Genomic DNA, 21,161 nt, shown 5'->3' on the forward strand with positions numbered 1-21,161 from the left:
TTAATCAGCACTTAGGGAACAGGCTTAAGATAGCAGAACACCAATCTTCTAATGCTTGCACTTACAAAGACAAGGATTCATTGCATTTACAGTCTGATCTTACACTCACATGAAATTTTCTAGCTCTTCTTGGATATCTAAAAGTTGTACTTTTTTTGTTTGTTTGCCTGTTGTGGTTTTTCCTGTTTGATTGGGGTTTTTTTACTTGTTTGTTTGTTTTTAAAATGTCCAGGAGATCTTCAGAAAAACCATTGTTTTACATGAGAGTTGTCTTCATTATCATGATGATAGATCATATGCAACCTTAATTATTTTTAAAGCATTTATAATTAAGATCTATTATTGTTTGTTTTCTTCTGATTATCAATCCACATTATGTTAGTGTTCTTATTTTTGGTCTTCAAAGCCTTCCACTTTGTATCACAGCACTGAATTTTCTGTCATAATGTAATTAAAATTTCAAAAGAAGACAAGAAGCAGGTAAATCAACTTAGAATGATTCTGCATCAGCTATCATTATATATTATTTAAATAGCTCCAGACTTGAAGATACATGTAGCATTGGTTATATGAGGTAATTTACATATAGGTGTCTATAGGAAAATGCAATTTAAATGCCTTATTCCATTAAAATTTGTGATCTTCGCTGACACCTATGGCCAGATTAAATTTCTCTAATAATGGAGTTATTTCTTCTTCCCTTGAAATTATTCAGCATTCACCATCATTTTAAAAGGAAATTATGAAACTCAGCTATTCAAATTCCTTCCATATCCTCTGATTTGCAAAGCATAGTTTAGCCCATAGATCTTTTTATTTCTGTCCTTTATAGTCCTACATTTTTATCCTATCAGGCAAACTTTGCCAAGTGCAATCTTCACCTGAAAAGAAATGCTCTGTGACACCCAGAGCTCTTTCTGCCATATTGTGTCTGTAGTCTCACTGTTGCAAATATTGCTACCCACTAATGATCATTTTTTATTTTAATTTCTAAAATATCAGGTAATTAGTTTGGATATTTTTCTTTATAGGAATGTTTTCTTCTTTTGTGGGTTTTTTTGTAGTTTATAGGATCTTGGTTTATTCTTACATATTTTTGTCCTTTACCTAGAGAATACAGCAGAATTTGTCTGTATAAGTGTGTGTGTGTGTGTATAAATATATATTAAATACTTTGGAAAGGGCTGGGATTTTGGATCTTTTCTATAGTAACAACTGTGGGGATCATGGGAGAGTCTGTGGGAACTATCTCATTGCACGTGGGTTTAATTCTGTCACCACACTCAGCAACAGAACATCTATTCATAGCTACACTCCTGGCACAGTAATTAACTAATTAGCAGGGACTAATTGATAAAAATGCAGCTACAGTGAATTAAATAGCCTGTGCACGTCTAACTAGGAGAGTTCTGAGTTCATACTTTTTCTCCTCAGGAGACTAACAAACTCCTGAGAAACGAAACCAAAGCAAAATTATACTTTGCTATGAGTAAGCCAAGAGCAATGAGAGACTCTGGCAGCTGCATAAAGTTCAGGTTTATGGCCCCATGCAAGGAGAGTGTGCAGCCCTGCATTAAGGACACCCAGTAGCAGTTAAGATCCCTGCTCTCACCAAGGGCCTGCTGCTCTGCCCTCCCCAGTCTGGCACCTTGGCTTTTTCCTTTAGAGGAGGCAGAGGTCACCAATGCTGCCCTTCAAACGGAGTGGTGCTGGACTCCCTTTTCACCAGCGCAAGGAGAGGGCAAGCCCTGCTCCACTGTGCCTGGAAGCTGTTCAAGCCTTCTTCCCCTGTTTGTTCCACAGGGTCTAGGGAAAGAAAAAAGTATACCTGTGTCAATGACAGCTTGGGAGACTTAGTTATTCACTAGTTAGTTATTTCTAGGGACTTCTTTGTTTTCTCACACAGCATGCCCACTGTCAGGAAAGCTTGGCAAGGAGGAGGCTAGTTGCAAGCAGGAAGCCAGAGTCCTGCTCTGCTGTGATGATAGCTTTTGCAGGAGCAAACGAGTGGCATCCATTTAAAAACTGTAACAGACCAAAGATTCTTTTTCTTTTTTTTTCCAGACTGCCTATTTGTTTCCAGTTCTGGTTTTGTTCTGTGTTTTCAGCAAGCATATAATTACCATGAATTATATAGCAGAACAGGGTGTGTATAAGGCACACCTTGAACAAGCAGGTTCTCATTGGCTTGAGCAATGGCTTGAGAGGTGTTGTTTCCCAAGCACAGTCTGGGAGGCTTCTGCTGAAAACTGTTTTGTTTTAAAACTTTAAAAAGTGACATATCATACCTCCTGCTATGACAGGGCAATCTGTAGCTCTTGGATTAACTAACCATAGCCTCTCCTTATAGCAAACATAGAAATATTAAAGAACAAAGACTAAAATTGTATTAAAGCAGCTACAGATAGTGACTGTCAATCATTTTTAGCAGATGTCTAATAAATCCTTCTTTTTATGTTTGGGCAGGGTAGAGTAACTACCTTTCAGATTTCATCACCATATTTCAGTTTAGTCCTAAGATTATTCATAGAATGGTTTGATTTTGAAGGAACCTTATAGAACATCTTGTTCCAACCCTCCTGCTATGGGCAAAGACACCTTCCACTAGATCAGGTTTCTCAGGGCCCCATTCAACCTGGCCTTGAACACTTCCAGGGCACGAAGGTGAGACTGACTAATCTGTAGTTCCTGGCATCTGTCTTTTTTCCTTTTCTAAAAATGAGGGTTATGTTTCCCCTTTTTTAGTCAGTGGTAACTTCACAGGACCACCACAGCTTCTCAAATATGATGTATATTGGCTTACCCACTCCCTCCACCTCAGGACCCGCAGATGGATCTCATCAGCTTCCATGGGCTTGTGCACCTTCAGGTTCCTTAGGTGGTCTGAAACCTGATTTTCTCCAACAGTGGGTAGTTTTTCATTCTCCCAGTCCTGCTGACTTCCTCTTTGCATCACTCCTGAGTTTGGAGGAAGTGACCTTTGAATATGAACCATCTTTCTTGGCCTTCTCTTGCCTCCAGGACTTTCTCCCACGGTACTCTATCAAGCAAATCCCTGAATAGGCCAAAATCTGCTGAAGTCCAGGGTATTGAGCAGTGCACCCTAATCACCACCCTGAGGACCTCAAACTCCACCACTTCTTGGTCACTGCAGCCCAGGCTGCCCTGGAGATTCACATTCCCCACCAGATCCTACTTGTGGTGAGAACAAAGCCCAGCACAGAACCCCTCCTTGCTGGCTCCCCTATCCCCTGGAGGAGTTACCATCAATGCATTCCAGGAATCTCCTGGATTGCTTATGCTCTGTTGTGTTGTCCTTCCAGCAGATATTGGGGTGGGTGAAGTCCCCCATGAACACCTGGGGGACCTCATGTACTTCCTGACCTGGCAGCTGGAGCAGACCCCCCTACAATGTCCCCTGTCCCTGCCCTCCCTTTAATCCTGACCCACAGGCTCTGGGTTGGCTCCTCTTTCCCCCAGACTTTGCTCCATGCCCTCCAGCTGGTCGCTGGCATGAGGGCAACACCCTCCCCTCATCTCTCCTGCCTGTCCTTCCTGAAGAGCTGTGTCCTCCCATTCCAGCACTCCAGTGACAGCAGCCACCCCAGGACACAGGATCACAGCCCTGCAGGCCTGTGCACGTCTCTGCCTGCTCTTGTTTATCCCTGTGCAGTGTGTGCTTGCACAGGGCCAGTGAGGTTGGGTCCCCAGTGAAACAGCTCTCTGGCTGGAGTGTCTGGAATTCCTTTGTGCTGCCTGCCCTTCCTGCTGACCTGTAATTCCACTTCAGTGTCTGGGCATCTCTTGCTTTCCCTGGCAAGGACTGGAAAGGACTGAGATTTCCCTCCCCTGGCACCCTTACTTTAAAGTTTCTTCACCAATTGGACAAGCCCTTGACCAAAGATACTCTTTCCTTTCTCTGACAGACGGACCCCATCAATAGTCCAGGTTTCTCAAAGTGGGACCTGTGGTATAAGCAGCCAACCTCTGGTTGTGGCCCCAGTTCTGTGACCATTTGTTGAGTCACCAGATTTGGCCCTTTCAAGCCCCTTCCCTTAGACCAGGAGAACTGATGAAAAAATAACTGCTCCCCAGAGTCCCTCAGTCTCCCAGCTCTGAAGTCCTTCTTGATACCTCTTGTTACAGCATTAACTTGCTACCCCTGTTACTCAGTCTGTTACAGAAGCCTTTCATGAAGGCATCCTGAAGGCTTCAGCATGCAAGGTGATTATAAAAGCTATCAAAAACTAAAGAGAAGAGCAAATCATTGTCAGACAAGCACACGGATGGAAGGAGCTCACCTGCCTGAAAATCAGTGCTGCTGCTCCAGTCAAAGGAAGAGGTAACTGATTATCATTATAGGCACAGGACAAATACACACATTATAGGCACAGGACAAATAGGGAACATTTGTTGTTATTCATTCTTCCTATTTACTTTATTTCTGTGGAGATCTGCTCAGTCTAATTCCTCAGTTGGGTTGATACAGCAGCAATTCAGATTTTTTTCCTGGGAACTTGTTACTGGTACCTTCCATGCTCCTCACTGACAACGTAAAATGCAATAAACCCAACCTGCTACCTGAATGGTGGTCAACTCAGGTGCTAGATGGGGACAGGACACAAAGAAGCCCCCCAAAGAAGAGTATTACAGAGTATTTCAACACTAGTCTCTTTCACAGAGTTAAGGTTCTTAGACTGAAGACCCAAAGACAGTCTCTGTGCTCTGAATTTCTCTATTTACCTGGGAAAAGAGTGACCACCTTTTGCTGCTTGACAAACTGTGGGACAAAGTTCTACCTTACTTCCTTTTTGTTCAAGCATGAAGTGCATGATGTAAATGCAGACCTGTGACACGTGTACGTGACATTCCTGTCACAACATACCCTCAGTCCAAGACCCCCAGTGACACTCAGAAGTGACCAAAGTTTTCCTGTGTCCTTGTGAGGTGCTCCTTGGTCGTACAGCAGATGAGTGGTGCTGGTAGCCTGTACTTTGCCATGTGATTACCAATGATAATTACCAATAAATAACCCCTTCACATACCAAAGTCCAAGCCACATTGTGAATAACTGGGGTTACAGTAAGCTATCCCTATGGGCAAATTTTTATATAATTGTCCACTATGGGTACATGTTCACACAGCTTCCAAACTGTCTTTCAAATTAAGCTAAACCACTCAGACATGTGGCAGCCCCTTCACTTGGCAAACCCTCTCAAGACCCACAGAAAGTTTGCTCAGAATTTGAGTTAAAACCAACGGAACTGATGTAATGCTACTTTTAAGAGACAATTCCTGCCTCCCCTTGTCGAGGCAGTGATGTGTGCAGCATGTCATTAGAAAGACAGAATTTGTCACTGAAGCCTTTGTGCTGTCTTTTTCCTCTAAACACTAAGTTAGGAGGCAGCAAGAATAATCAGTGGGTTGTGCTTAAGGCCCAAAAGCTCAGAATCCTTCTACATAATAATAAAACTCAATATTCATCACTATCTAATTTGCCATTCAGTCTTCAGTGTAACTGCATGCATTTGTCCAGAATGCTCAATAAAACATTCTTAATTATACAGGCTTTTCTGTATATTTTCTAATTCAACTACTACTTACAGTATTTCTTTTTAACCTGTGGGTCATGTTCTTTGAAATGAATCTGAACTTTAACTACTTACTGTCATCAGCCACCTGCTAAACTATCTTCTATTACCCAACAAGTTTTTGTGTAGAAAATACTGTGATTTATGTACTATAATACAACCCTCTATTTAGTTACACATAAAATCTTAGGAAATCTTCTCTGGGAAGACTGAAATTTTCCTGGCTTGACTCTGTTTAAAGGTATACACATAAAATAAAAAATAAAATAATCTTGTTTTGTTATATGGCGTAAAGACAAAGTTATTTTTTAAATGTTGTAGTTGCACTATATCTTGTCATGTTATCTTGTCATTAAGAGTTTCAAAGATGCAATATTTTTTGTAAAGGCCAAACTCCTGCACACTTATAGTTATGCAAGAGTAAAATCTTTCCAGATTAATAGGAAAGTATCCAGCACTCATATTCACAAAGAAATTATGAAAACTCAGATTAGCCGCATATTGAAGGCTTGCAAGTTAGAAATATTAATATAACAACAATCCAATATTTGTTGTTTTCTAAAAATATCACTATTTTTAAGAAAAGCTGCTCAAGGTGTGGCATTAGCAAACATAAAACCTTGCTCCATTTTTTCTTAATGAAAGTACCAGAAGTGTTTGAACTCTGCATTGGAAACAGATTGTGCAAGCCATCCCCAGCACGTAGAACCTAGTTTTGAAGCATGAAGAAACAGGTTTTGAATCAGCAGGGAAATGGTACTGAAATATCTCTAGGTAAGAACAGGCAGGGAAACATTTCATCATGTTCTGTAACTCGTGGGTCCAGCTGTTTGTGACACGTGTGGCAGCACTCGTAAGGAAACCCATTTCCCACATGCATTTACTCAATACATGTGGCGTGCCATGAGAGTCATATCACGGCAGCATCTGCTGGATGCAGAGGAAGAACTATGCAGAAAAGACAAAAGCACCATAGAACTTTGCCCACATAGTTCCCAGGCTGCAGCGAGCAGCAGGTTAGAAACATTCCAATCTTGCCATTGTGTTCAGGACACAACTGATAATCACCAGGAAACACCTAAAGATATGCATGGTGTAAGTCTGTGCTGGCAGCACTGAGTTGTGCTGCATCCGCACAAGGCACATCAACATAAAGCTCTCATAAATCTTCATTGCAGTGGAAATAAAGCACAATTTCACATCCATGTGGGCTGGTTGGCAATTCACCAACAGCCTTCATGCACTGTTTTCTGTCCCACCCACACAAGTCACCGGTTCAGCTGTTCTCCCACTCTGGAGTCCCCTCCTCTGGCTGATGAGGAGCTGGCTGCTGTGGGTACTCCTGCCGGCTCATGCCACACACAAAGCACTAGGTGGCCCTTGCAGTCTGTCCCTGTGCCCCACACATTCATCATGTTTAACATCACTGGACCCAGTGGGTGGCCTGGGACAATCAACTTCCACACTTCCAGCACAACAGGAGGATGCTGGACGTGCTGGTGTTCAGAGAGAGAAACCATAGCGTGCCAGAAAGGCATTGCCATGGTCATGGCTGGATGTGGCCAGAGGTTCCCAAAGGCATCTGGGGGTCCCATAAGGACCAGGGGACCACGGGTTCAAAGAAGTTCTACAAATGGGTTAAAAAAGAAGCATTAAAATTTTCTTTAGCCCATACAATACTGGCTGAAGGGGTTGAAGTGTTCCCAGCTCTAATGATTCACTAAAGGTGGGCAGCAGCTCCCCTGGCTGTCGGCAGGCTCCTCTGGAGTGGGAATGAGGGTTCTCTGCTGTGGAAAGAGTGGTTTTCCAGCTGCTCCACCTAACCCTGTCAGCTGGTGAGGGATGGGTCCCTGGCTGGGGAGCGGCTCCTTCATCTCGTTCTTGGTTGACTTCATGGCAGCACTTGCACAATCCCTGGAACTACTGCCAGGCATCTCTGTTATGTGAACACCCTCAGAGCTCTTATGTACTCAGTTTGAAACAGACTTCAAAGATGCGCTGCTTCTAGTCTTCAAAAGAAAGCTCTACTGCCCCCAGAGGGGAAGCATTCCCTGGCTTCCCTCGCCCAGCTTTCCCTTTCCTCCACCGCACTGCTGGCTTTTGGCTCCACTGAAGTGCCTTTAACCTCACCCCATCAGCGTGAGATAGCAGTCAAGTTTCCTCCTTCCCCGCTCCCTTCCCGCAGCGCAGGGCCTGGGCAGAGCAGCAGGATGCTCCGGAAGGTGTCCTTGTCCCGGAGCCCTGCAGAAGGACACCCGGGACTGCTGCTGCCCCGGCCCCACTCCCTCACTGGGGCCAGAAGGACATGGTGCTTGGGGAAGCCAGGCTGGCAGCTCTGCTTCCAAAACAGCACAAATGCTTAAGCTGGAACAGATCAGAGGAACTAACCTGTTTCTCAACAAAGCCAATTCTCAGCCTTTTTATCACTCGTAAGAGCTGGGCTTCACCCTGCCCTGGGAATTCCAGTTCTGTGGAGGTAAATAAAGGAGAAATATACACAGGTTTTTTTAAAAGAAAATAAATTAAAAGGAACTTATTTTTAGTTTCACAGCCAGAGAATAAAGCCTGGAAATATGAAGCACAGGTAAGGCCAAATGCAAAGCAGTGCCATGGCTGTGTGTGCTGGGTAGGTACTGCCTGTGCTGTGTGGCAGCTGCCTGTTCTGGGACCTTCACCAGCACCTCCTCTTGAGAAAGACACACCAGGGTGTAAACAGTTGTGCTCAAAACTCTGTGAATAAACAGAAGCACAAGAGGAAAAAAATATAAATTCCAACATTTCCAATTTCCAAAATACATGACCTCCCCTTATTTCACCTTGGAAGGACAGAGTTGGGAGCATGCCCCTCCGTCTCCTGTCTTCAGACTCTGGTCTGTCAACAGACAGCCAGCATCAGTGATCTCTGTAGCGAAAACCTATCTGAAAGGGAGCTCTGACACTCTCAGATCTGCTCCCCCTGGAAGCTTTTCTGGGCTATCCTCTTCAAAGTGCAGGAGGGACACACCATCTGCATCCTGGATCAGAGGAATAGTGTATGAGATTTAATTAAGATGATTTTGCCCTCCAGTCAGACTGTTTAAAAATTAATTTTAGTTCTCCTACCTCTTCCATTGAACTCACAAGCTAGAGAGAGCAATGTACCCTGAAATATTGATTCTGCCTCAGATGGCAGTGACCCACATTCATGGGTGCTCAGCCCAGGACTGTTGCTGCCCCAACACTCTGCAGACTGAAGGAATGATCAAGGTGCTGGTTTGGATTAGAGGCAGAGTTTGACATTAATCCTTTACTTTCTTTTAAATACACCATGATTCATTATCTCAGGCAGGATCCCATATCAGGTGCATTAGGAAAGCTTTGTGAGAGACAAGCTGAGGTTGTTTGATCAAAGCTATGCCCTAGGCAACATGAGAGTTCTTCCCAGCCTACTACAGCTGGTTTCTGTGAAGGCAGACAGCACCGGTTTGAGAGCTGGAATTGACTGGAAGGGAACTTCGATGTGTTTCATTTTTCTCCCAAATTTTTCCCCCCCCTCATCTTATCAGTCATGTCAGTCCTACTAAACAATGAGTAACTAAAGGCCAAATTCAATTCACCTTTGATTTGCACCTGCAAATCTTACATCATCCTCACTGCAGGCTTCCTAAGTGTGGCAGAGGAGTATTCAGCTAGGAAAATGTCAGCCTGGAAGAGGTAAAGTCATTAAACTCTTGGGAAATGCCATGGTTACTGATCCTTGCCCACAACAATGCTGCTCCAATTAAGTAACGTAGTGTGCAAACAGTGGGGAAAAGAATTTGGGAAGGAATTTAGGATTTGTGAATTTTGACTTGAAATCTCACCAATTAAATATGCAGTGTATTGCATAATCAGTCACTCCCAAGAGCAACTAAACACCTGAAAATTATATAAAACAAAACTGTTAAGTGTCTTCACAATGTTAAGGGCCATGAATACAGTCACTATTTTATGTGTTATGCCTGAAAGTAATGACAATGTCTTAGCCCACTAATGGCAAAAGGAGTTGCATATGTTATCACTGGAGCTCACTCACTATCAATAATCTTTACAGGAAATTACTGTAGAGGAAGCAAGCCTGGATTGGGAGCAAACCTTGGCAATGCTATGCTGATAGGAGTCTGCAAACTCAGCAGCAACGTGGCGTCTTTCAAGTTCCTCTCTAATAATCTAATCAGTGTCATTAAGGAAACCTTTTCAGAACAGCTGAGTGACTGCTGACTGGTGACTCTGAGCTTTATGGTTCCAACATTTGCTTTGTTTAGTTTCCCTGACATGATCTGTGTTTCACCAGCAACAGATTTGGCTCTACTGTTCAACTCAGTGGAGTTCAACTCAGCATCATGTTTCGTTCCTGCCAGAAGCCCACAAGACTGGAGTTCTAGCAGCACTTCCCAAACAGCATTCCTGAGGTTTAGCATTACATGTGGAACAGGAGACCTGAGCCTCTAAGACAAAAGAGAAAATACACAAAAGCTTGTGCATTTGTGCCTGATTCTGGTGCTCAGTCAGCTGCAGGACCATCTGATTGAGTTAAAGAAGCAAGACAGAGGATGAAGAACTCTCCCAGGTCTGGAGTATTCGTGAATGCTCATGGAGTGCATTTCTGGTGAAACTCAGCCTGAAAGCTCTCCATGGCACGCAGCAGAATTCTCACCTGAGCCACTGTGCGTGAGGACTCATCTTCAAGGGCAACAAAGCAAATAGTTTCTGCTCACACACGCCTCATTCTTCAGGAGAGCGTGTAGCCGTGCCTCCCTGCCTCTTCTGCCTCTACCCACAAGAAATCAAAAAACCCTTGAAAAGATTGTGTCAGATAGGATTAAAGCACAAGCCCAGATAGATTACAGCCAGTCTAAGACCTGTTTGGGCAGGTGGGTGCAGACAGCAGAGGTCTGCTGGCCATGCTCTGCTCTGGAGGCAGCCCAGCACTGCATTTCATGCAGCCCAGCATCGTGTCCTGCCCAGCACTGGGTAAGGCAGGGCAGCTCCTGAGGGAAGCAGTGAGTGCCTTTCAGGGTGGGCAATGCTGACCAAAATGTGCTTTCATGGGTGCTGGGGAGGGGCAGCTCAGGTCTGTCTGTACTTGCTCCCAACAAATGCAGGAAAAGATCCAGAGAGAGTTGTCCTTCATGGCTCCAGGTCTCCAGTCCTTTCCTCCCAAGCTCACAGTAGCTCTCTGTGCAGCAGAGCTCAGCAGGGTGGCTGTGCTGTCCATGAAAGCACAGGGTGCTGCAGTCCTCCTGACTCCAGCAGCATGAAGTTCCCACTTTCCTGCTGGCCAGGAGGGACTGGTTTGACACCACTTAAGCCATAGATGCCATCAAACAACAAACACCCTGTGCCAAACAGGCACCTTCTGCTGGAGTACCCCAGCACTCATTGGAAGTAAAACCTGTCCTGGCTTCATTAGAGTCTGAATTTGTCTACTTCCAGCTTCTGCATCTCATTTATGTCTCTTGCAGCAGCATAAGGCTCTGAATTAGCAAAGTAAACACACATCTTGAAGCACAGCTTTAAACAAACTGAAGCAGAACACTTTGAACACGGCCTTACACTCACAGCAGACTAGGCAGGTATTTAGTGATACAGCCTTAAGCCATGTCCTAGGTAAGAACATGATTTGGGCCCATCTGGTTTGTCTCTAAGATGCCCTTGAGAACTCCAAACTCCCCTGGAAATTTGGACAGGCAAAATAGGAGTGAAAGTCAAGAGAGTGCGAAGATTTTCTAGGAAATAATTCTTTTTTGGAGGGGAAGGGGTTGGAAAGTTTGGGGCCCATGCCAGTGCAGTAAGCTCTGTTTTCCCAGAGGCACTCAGAGGGGCAGAGGAGCACCTTGATGGTGGCCCAGCTCTCACCAGAACAGCTCTGTCCTTGCCCAGTGCCAGAGCAGGGGAGAGGGTCTCAAGAAATTGACAGTACCACACCAGATCAATTATGGGAACATCTATCAGGCTCATTTTTTTAGAAGCAGATACTTTTTAATATCTTTAAAACTGATGTTACCACTGGTTGGTTTATTGTTTTTTTTTTTTTTTTCCTGGTTGTTAATTAAATCCTCTGCCAGACAGAAGCAGTTTTCAGCCCATGACTTGAAAGAGGAATTGAACCTCCCTTCAGAAGTCCCTGGAAAGCAGCCCTTACAAAGGAAGTGCAGTCATTCTCCCAGGCCAGATTACCTTGCCTCCACTTTCATCTTGGTGTGAAATACATTGTTCACTCTTTTTTTCACCCATAATAATTTAAGCAAGAATCTAATAAACAGAGTCCTCATCCTCTGAGGCTCAGCAATGAGCCACATGGCACATACATAAGGGAACATTGGCAATTAGACAGGAGTTGAATTCTCTGTAACATGATTACAGTACAAAAATAGGCCAGCAAGAGACTAAACAGCACCTCCTTGTACGCTCATTTTGCACTAGAAAGGATATGGCAATTTTCAGAATTTTCCTTCTGTGGCTGCCATTTCATACTGCTTATAAAGGGATTTTGTTTGAATAGCAGAGCTCAGACAAGGCATGCTGTTATTTAAGAACAGATTATATGCATGAGTTACCTAGAAATACTCCGAAGGACACTATAAAAGGCAATTGTGTACTTCTGATGAAAATTGAGGGCTAGGATTAAAAGAGTATTATTTGTTTTTCACAAGTATGAGCTGTGTAAGTTTTAAACCAACCTGGCTTTGCAGATACAAAATGATGCTGGGAAGTTTTGCTCAGTGCAGGAGTGTCCTGTTACTGTGAGTGTACATCTAGCAGAACCCAGCTTTACCACTACCACTTGCTGCACCTTAGTACCTTGCTTTAGTACCTTGCCAGCAGCTGCATTTGAGCTGTGCAGACATTACTCCTTGAGACTTTTCCTCAAAGTGTTTGGATCTATAAAAAAGCAGATGTATTAGACAGGACCCACTACCTCACTCCCTCTCTTCCAGCACCTGCCATCAAAGGCACTGCCCCCGGATGTCAGCGCTGCATCCATCCAAGGGGGGGACAGAAAATGGGACAAAAGAGTTGGAAGGAAGACTCAGTGCAACCCATATAATAAAGATAGACATCTCCAAACACACCAGCACAGCAAACACCAGCTGATAAAGAAGTATCTCATAAACTTGATGTATTTATAGCACACTGTGGCTGCAATTGAAGAGAACATTTTAACTGACATTTCAACAAGAATATTGGAATTACTGAATGCATTTTTTAGTTGCTTTAAATATTAAATAGATTGGGTTTGCTTCAATATCATATTATTTAAGGTAAGAATCATTCCTAATTCCCAAAGACTTCAAGTCTTTATGAAAAGCATTATGAATCTGATCTACTTGAAATGAAATGCTAAAGTCCAACAAATATGAACTCTCTTTCAAAAACATTTCAACCTAAATGACTTTTATAACAATTTTTTTCATGCTAGAGCTGATCAATAAATGAGTGGTTTTGGAGTTTTGTTTCTGTTATCCTAGAAATGCTGTGTCAGAGACGTCTTTGTATGTTTGATGACAACAAAAGAAAACTAATGTACTATTGCACAATTACTTTATTTCCAAGACAGGTTTCATTATTCTCTTTTTCTAACATCTGCCTCCTCCCATGGACTCTCCTGGACTGTTTTTTTCCCAGAGCTCATCCCAGTCTGGTGTTTATTGGGAGCCCAGCCCCAGGACCCAGCTGGCTCCTCAGCCCTGCATCAGCCACCATCACAATCTCTTTCTCCCTTTTTTAATTACCTGTTTAAAACCAGATTGTTCAGACACATCAGACTTGCACTGAGTCAGTGCAGTATTTTTGAAAAGTCACTGTTACGCTCTCAGAGATGGTATCACATTAGGTTAAAGACACTAATTTAAAAAATACAAAGCAGGTGCTGGAGAATGAGCTATAATCAGAAATAAGCCATAGAGACAGCGTTAAGATGTTCTTCCAGATACTCCCCACCTCATAGAAAATTTCACCTGTGGGAAGTCTTTGAACACCTTTGCTCTGAATATTTCCTGAGTCCTTTTAGCTCCCATGATGCAAGTCTTGCTGTTCCCTCTCTTCTGGGAATACCTAACCCTTGGGCAGAGGCTCAGGACTTTGACACTTCACATCAAACCCATGGCACCAGTCCTCCTGATCAGAAAGCAGAAATGCTCTCCAAGGAGTGGACACCAAAGCATTTCTCGTCAAAAAACGTGAAACTGAAGTGGAACTTCAGCTTTCAGCTCACCTTCTCCACTACCATAGTTTGATGCATCAGCCCCAGCCCGGTCCTACAGCCGGCCCAGAGATCCCCAAAAATTAATTTCTCATTGCTCATGTCCTGGACTTCACTCTCTGCCAGTGCTCTCCCTGTGAGTGGGTGCAGTGGCTGCAAGGGAGGCACAGGGGACTGGACTCCAGCCATCTGCAAGAATCTGATTCTCAAGTGACACCATCTCCACTGGCCCTCCAACTGCATAATCCAGGTGCTGCATCACACAGAACCTCACCATCCCCTGCCACACAGCTGGAAAGGGGCTGGACACAAGCCAGCTCTGTGGCAAGGCTGCAAAGGAGCCAGCCATTGCCCTCACACTCCCTAAGGAAAAGCTTGCTCCTCTGCTAGGCCACTGTGAGCTCTTGCTTTTTGATTATTTGTGGCACTGATGCTCTGTGCATAACTGTGTCTCACAAAAACCCTAACAACAGCCTCAGGGAGTGATGCTGCTGGGGCACCTGATGCTACACTGCTGACATGGCCTTCTGGCTCACTGCTAGGTGTAAAAGCCCCAGCAAGGGGTGGCAGCTCTTGTCACCTTCCTGTCATCAATCAGCTACACACCAAAGTGGATGGCACGAAAAATGAGAAACATCACAGCAGCCTTTGATGGCAGCCTGACCTAGGAATGAAATACTTGTTTTAACTTGAAAATGCACAGCATCCACCCCAGCTTTCCTGCTCCATCACAGAAACAAGGGCTGGGAAAGGACTCCCAGAGCACATGCAGGCAGATCCTGACTGCTTTGTGGATGACTCATAAGGAACACTGTAAACTGAAAGTAAATGCAACATGTTTTATTTGAGATTGGAATAAATTACAACTGTAAAGCATATTTTATTGCTTTATAAATTGTCTGCTCTTAAAAGGCATTAATATCAAACATAAACAAAACAAAGACACATTTGATTAACAGTTCAGTTCTCCTAAGCTTCATGAACAGCTCAGTAGGGGATTTCTTTATGTGATTGGCTCAGAAATTTGACTTTGACATGCACTATCACCATTCATAAGTTTGAGAGGACTGTAGATGTGTTCATTTGCTTTAAGATATAATTTTCTCTAAAATATCCCATTTAATACCCAGTCCTTCATTCCCTACTCAAATACAAATCCCACTGCTTTTGAAAAATTCCTTCGAAACATACGTGGGATTTTCTGTCCCTGCAGAAGGAGGACTTCCAAGTCCAAACCCGAAAATGATTCTGACCACAAAACTAAGTAAAAAACAAAGTCCTCCCAGGTTAAAATAGTGAAATCCCACACACAAAAACTGCGTCCTTTCATTCTGAAGATTCTTGCAAAAACACTCTGCATTATCTGAACACACTGATGTGAAGGACTCATATTTTTGTTGTACAGATACTACCTGCCTGAGGCAGGTATGACTTTTGCTCATCACCTGTGCTCTTCTAGGTGCAAACAGACCCAGGCAATCCAGTCTGCCCTGAGCCTGGGGGGTGAGAGGGTGCTCACAGGGCTGGGTGTGCCCAGCACTGGGCAGTGCCCAGCCCTGAATGCACAGACACTGTGACAGGGTCTGGCTAGCTCCAGGTAGGTATGACAGGCAGAAAGGAGGCCAAAAAGTCACTTCCTCAGCCTGCTGGGGAGCCACAGCTCCTCAACATCAAAAAGGGAATGAACATTCATAAGCAGTTCTCATTGCACCACAAAAAAGCTTCTGCCAAGGTATCCTGTCCCACTCTGATCCTCTTGCATGGCAAGGGCCATGTGTTCCCCATGCCCTGGCTCCAGAACAGTTCTCCATGAGCCATTCCTGAGCAGGGAGCATGCACCTCTGCTAGGCTGGACCCAAAGCAGCACAAAATGAGCTGGACCATGCCCTGTAAAACTCTCCAGAAACAGAAACGGAGACTCCAGTCTCAACTAGCCCTTGGAACAACACAGAAAGTTTGCAGAAAATACCTCCAGGGCAGCTTCTCTTCCTGCCACAAAACTAACTTGAAATATAATGAGCCCCTAGTACAGAAATTCCTTCTAAGACCAGCTGGGTATCACTCAGGAAGTTCCTGTTTAGAGAAGTGTTTCTTCTCATAGCGGCCTCTAATGTTCTTGCCATGCCTACAGGAACACAAGTAGCTCAGTGAGATGCTACAGTATCTTACACTATACAGCTGAACAGGAATGGTTGTCTGTTACTGGATCCAAGAAATAAATGTTGAACTTCAAAGAAAATACTATTAGATTGATCCGGGTCTGATTTCAGGTTTCATCAAAATTTCGTAACATTAAAATTCATAACATCAAAATTCCACTAACATATATAAATTTTGTATGTTTTATGCATAATCTCATTTAAAAAAAATCAACTGCAAACAAACTTTCTTCTACTAAACGTGGTTTCCTCAGAAGAGATTTGGTTTGTGCCATGAGGGATATCCAGCTTTGATCTCTGTAAGGCATACATCAGATTTCAGGGGCTGCCATAATGGCTCCCAGCAAGTCAAAGGACAGGGGCAGAGCTTTGGTGGGATATCTGCAGCTGTGCCAAACTGGGCCAATTCTTCAGCACCTTTCAGTATCACACTCATTCAGGGAGTGGATAACCCTGGTTTAGTTCCCAGCCACATGTTAAAGTGCTTAATTGAGAGGTGAGGAACAGCAATGCCCGTTCCTCCACCTCAGGTCCTGACTTGGGAAAGGCTTGTGGAAAGTGGCTTTGAGGCTGCCTTGTGCTAGCAGGATACACTGCAGCTGGGACAATGGTATGTGCATGGTGTGCCCTGATCCATCTCATCTTAGAGAAACATCAATCAGAAACCTGCAAGCTTTTACACTCATCAGTCATCTTGGTTATGCTCACTGAGAACAGATTCTTGGCTGACTTCTCTTTTTCCTTAGCAGTTATGAATTTTGCTTTGAAGATGAGAAAGGGGAAAGCTCACCTTCAGGGAGAGGGACAAGCACAGACATTTGGAAATTAAAATGCATACACATGTCAGCCACCCCAGCAGTGACCTCCATCTGTGTTTTACGACACATCTTATTATCTCAAACCTTAATTTTTCAGCCCTTTCAAAGGTTCCTAGGAGCATTCCTTTCTGTATCAGTGAGATGTCTCAGGGGGCTCTACAGAAAAAAAAACTAATGAAAGGAACCAACTGTTGTCACCAGGGTAAATTACAGGGTTACATTCAAGCTACAGACACTGGAGGGAGCAGACTTGCTCCATTTTCTGGTGCAAATGCCATACCAAGCAGCGAGCTGAGCACACTGAGAAGGAATATGGGCTAATGGTTAGTGCACTGGACTGGGATTTGGCAGATGGAGGTAATCCACCTTCCTCTCTTTCTTGAAGCAATCAGAAAAAAATAAACAGGTTATATTAACGTTAGGGTGCTCAAACATTTCCAGCTCAGCAAATGCCCCTAAAATATTTCCCCTCTCCAAACAGCTCTTAGCAGTTTATGCACTGCCTCTCTCAGACTAAGAACAGACAGAAATCTTCTAAGGAATCACACACTTCTAGGGAAAAAAAAACAAAACCCAACGAACTTCAGGATTGCTACATCTCGGCTAAGGCTCATTTGCCCATCTGCAAAGCTTCTTTCCCCTCCTGATCTTCACTCCTGAGCTGCCCCTTTGCCGTGCACTTGCAGTCAGAGAGAACAGGACCTCCTAAATACATTCACGTCTTTATTTCTAATTCTCCAGCTTTTGCATTCAGCAAGGCACTCAGGCCAGCACTGTCTCAGGCAGTTCTGTTAAAGAACCTTCTGACTGACTGGGGATCTGAACTGAAAAGCTGATGGGACAATCATTGAGTGCATCTGAAAGCAAGGCTCTTAACCAGTGCATTTGCTCACAGGGAGGGCAATGTTCAGCCACTCCACCAAAATATGGCAGGTATATTCATTAGTGGTTACCAAATGCTCTAACTTTTCACAGACCTTTATAAGTGCTGAGAATTTCATGTGGCAGGAGAGCCATGCCTGAGAATTCAGCCTATTGTTAGAAATTGCCATTTCCTTCTCCTACAGTCCTTCCCACCACAAAATGTCTCATGGAACAAACAAGTGTCTATACTGTGATTATGCTAATGGAGGAACTGGGTCAGACATGGATGCCAGCTGGATTGGACCCACAGAGAAGATGAATGATTTAATCAAGCCAAAACTAAGTCACTTGATGCCAGGCCCAGTGCTCCATCCACACCACCAGAGGTTACCGAGTAAGGGACATAAATAATCCCCTGAAGGAACTGATGTATCATGAAGGGCAAAGAGCCTTTGAAGCTATGTAATGGCATAAAGCACAAGTATATTACATGTTTAGCTCTGTCCCTGCTTCTCTATCATGAGGGCAGTGGGTTGCTCAGACACTTGTCTTCTGGTCAGCCTATTACATTATTTCCTATGGAAATGCAAGTAAAGGCATGTATACTATTCAGCAGTAGAACAGAAATCTTGTTTTACATGGGCTGAGAGAATGTTTCTTATACCCAAATGAGATTTTTGCATGCATCTGCATACTCACCCAGACAGTGGCCCTGCTGTGCTCCATGCCTGAGTGTCATGCCCGGTTGCTCTGCGTAGCAGGCATGTCATACGCACACAGTGACCCGGTACAAGAGCACATTCTGCAGGCCAAGGCTCAGGCAAAAATTCACCTAGCAAACCTAAGGGTGTTGGTCATTTGTTGCAGTGAATTGGGCTTTCACTAGGAATTAACGTAAGCTTTAATGACTAATCTTATCCTCTGTGCACTTGCTTATTTTCTTTTCACAGTTCAACCACTTTCCTCCCTAATACTAAAACACTGAAGTCTTACATAGCGTTCAGAGCATTATTTTCTGCTGGCTGTGTTTTGCTATGCTCTAAGCCTCTGTCACAATGCATGCAAAGGATAATGGCTGAATTTGTAATGCTTTTAACTAAAAAAATACTTTTAAAAACATAAACCATAAATTATTTATTCTTCTTTCTCCATTGTTTTAAGCACTGAATCTTCTCCCAGGATTTTACACAGTTCATTGAGTCTCTGCTGCATTTTAGGAATTCCTGCAAGCTGGGATTCCAGTCTCTGTTTTTCCTCACTCAGTGACAAACGGATAGCGGTGTCCAACTGCTCGAAACGCCAGCCGCCTTGTCCGTCAAACTGCAGCAAGTGAGTGTGGTACTTCCTGCAGCAGAAATTACAACATTAGTAATGGCTCAGGGAACAGATGGTTCCTTCTTGCATGCAAATTTGGATGTATGTGTCTCTTTTCAAAGGTGCCTCTAAGGAATTTGAGCTGTCCAGTTCTGGATCACTGGGTAAGACTTTTTTTTCAGTGACTCCTCATCCCAGGACACTCTTTCATAAGGGATTTGGGTATTTCAAAGCCTGTCGCCAGGACTGCCCCAGGCTAATAGTGAATTCAGAGGCTGCCAGCTGGAAGCAACAACACTGCTGTGAGCTCCCAGCAGGGGCAGTCATTGCCTCTGCAGCCCGCATGGCCAGGCTCCGAGCCCCTCGCCTGCAGGGATGCTGGCAGAAGTGCCAGCAGGGCCATGGAAGTTCCACTCATCACCTGCTGTCCCTCTTACTGCCTCTTTCTTAGAAACATTGTGGCTACAACTGCCTTCACTACAACTTTATCAGATGCCTTTTTCCCCAGGAGATAGAACAGCAGCATCAGACAAGGTTCATTTCTCCCTCAGGAATTCTAGTCCCAGTTCTTTTTTTATTTACCTCCCTTTCTGACAGATGTCTTACCTCCTTAACAGCAAATACAGTGAGGTGGGCATGATGCACCTGATCCTACTGATAAAACTCAAGTTTGTTCAAATTACACCTCAGTTTGCTCCCCTGTGTCTTACAAAGTTGGCTAAAGGTAACTTTATTCCTAAAACATGGTTCAGTTTGCAAAGGGCCAAAATAAAAGGTCTGTATAGGAGTAGCAGATCTTTCAGTGAGTATCAGGGTGTGTGCATTGAAAATATTCAAAGGTGTACATGTGGAGTTTGTCAAGACCTGACAAAACATTTTTCAGGAGGTGCCAGAGGAAGAGCACAGAGTTCCCTTAGAGCTGCTGGTATGACTGCATAATTTATCACTATAAATTATAGAAGGTAAAATGCATCATAAAATATTGATTGTAAATCTCATCCAGGGAATGTGAGTTTTAATAAACTCAATGGCTTACGACTCCAGACTAATATTCACCATTTTTGCATATTATACTTTGTGATACCAAATGCTTAACGCATCCTTCTATTTTTCCATCATGAAACTCCCAAAAAATCAAGAAGCTAAATGCTGCAGATAGGGGACAATTGCTAAAAAACCAGACATAGGATTCCTATGGAAGAACGAAGAGTAGTTTAACCACTTGCCATGTTTCCCATCTTCTCCCTGCACTGGTAAACTCCCCCAGGACACCTCAGGTATCTTGTCACCTTTACAGAATAATCTGGTGGTACCTGTTGTGGCTGTGGCATAGACTAATTAATTACCTCTTAGACATCTGCATTAGTAACTGAAACACATTAAAAAATAAGAGGGATAAATAAATACCTTTCAAAGAATGAAAAAAATCCATGTTAAATTAATTTACATCACTACTGCTGTAGACAACTTATCATAGAAACTGCAGTAGATACTGACTGAACAACTGCCCCAGTACAAAGAATAAAGGCCAATCCACTGCTTGTCAGAGAGCTAAAAGCAAGGACCATGATAAAGCCCTGAATATACTCACCAAAGAGAAGGTCTGTGTGTTATGGAAAGCAGGGAGATCCCAGCAGCTTTTGCAGCTTGGAATATCTTTCCTTCGACATCAATGCTTACAGCACTCGTACATTCATCCAGCAATGCATATTTCGGCCTTTTAAAAGTAGATAAAGAACGTTACTCTTCTAGGTTTTGGACAGTACTCCCATGTACAAGGTTTAATTGAAAGAACAACAGGAAGTAGAGAGCTATTTTTGCCAGACAGCTGTCTCTTATTTACAGCTGGAAGCTGGCTAGAAACAACATGAACTTTCCATGCATTATTCAGGTGAAAAGACAACTTCCAGGAAAAACGGGGTTTATTTCCTGTCCCATTTGAGTACACAGTGATCTAACTTCTATGTCCTAGTCTGACCTAGTATTATTTTCTACTCATCAAGTTATGCAGTAGCTAAAGCCAACTCAAAGCTTCCTATCCACTGCTATGTAAGGACTGGGTTGCCTTTATGTGCTTGCAGTCTCCAAAATCAAAAGAGGTTAAGGAGCTTGGCTTTCAAGCCCCAAGAGCTTCTTGCAACAGTCCATCACACTTCAGCAGCATTTGTAGGAGGGAAGATGCTTGTGCCCG

The 21,161-nt window shown here is 43.7% G+C and overlaps 1 protein-coding gene across 2 annotated transcripts in view; it reads right to left on the reverse strand.

The window, feature by feature from the left end:
• Positions 1–14,640: 14,640 nt before the first annotated feature.
• ABCD2 (ATP binding cassette subfamily D member 2) overlaps positions 14,641–21,161 on the reverse strand; it is a 42,391-nt gene continuing 35,870 nt past the window's right edge. For both annotated transcript variants that reach the window (XM_041474548.1, XM_041474546.1), the window contains exons 9-10: positions 20,562–20,687; positions 14,641–19,001 (exon numbers count right to left, since the gene is read on the reverse strand). In XM_041474548.1, coding sequence (XP_041330482.1) covers positions 18,791–19,001; positions 20,562–20,687 — 337 coding nt within the window. In that variant the 3' untranslated portion in view covers positions 14,641–18,790. The remainder of the gene's footprint in view (positions 19,002–20,561; positions 20,688–21,161) is intronic.

Source organism: Pyrgilauda ruficollis, unplaced genomic scaffold (genome assembly GCF_017590135.1).
Source record: "Pyrgilauda ruficollis isolate IOZ18807 unplaced genomic scaffold, ASM1759013v1 scaffold33, whole genome shotgun sequence".
NCBI lineage: Eukaryota > Metazoa > Chordata > Aves > Passeriformes > Passeridae > Pyrgilauda > Pyrgilauda ruficollis.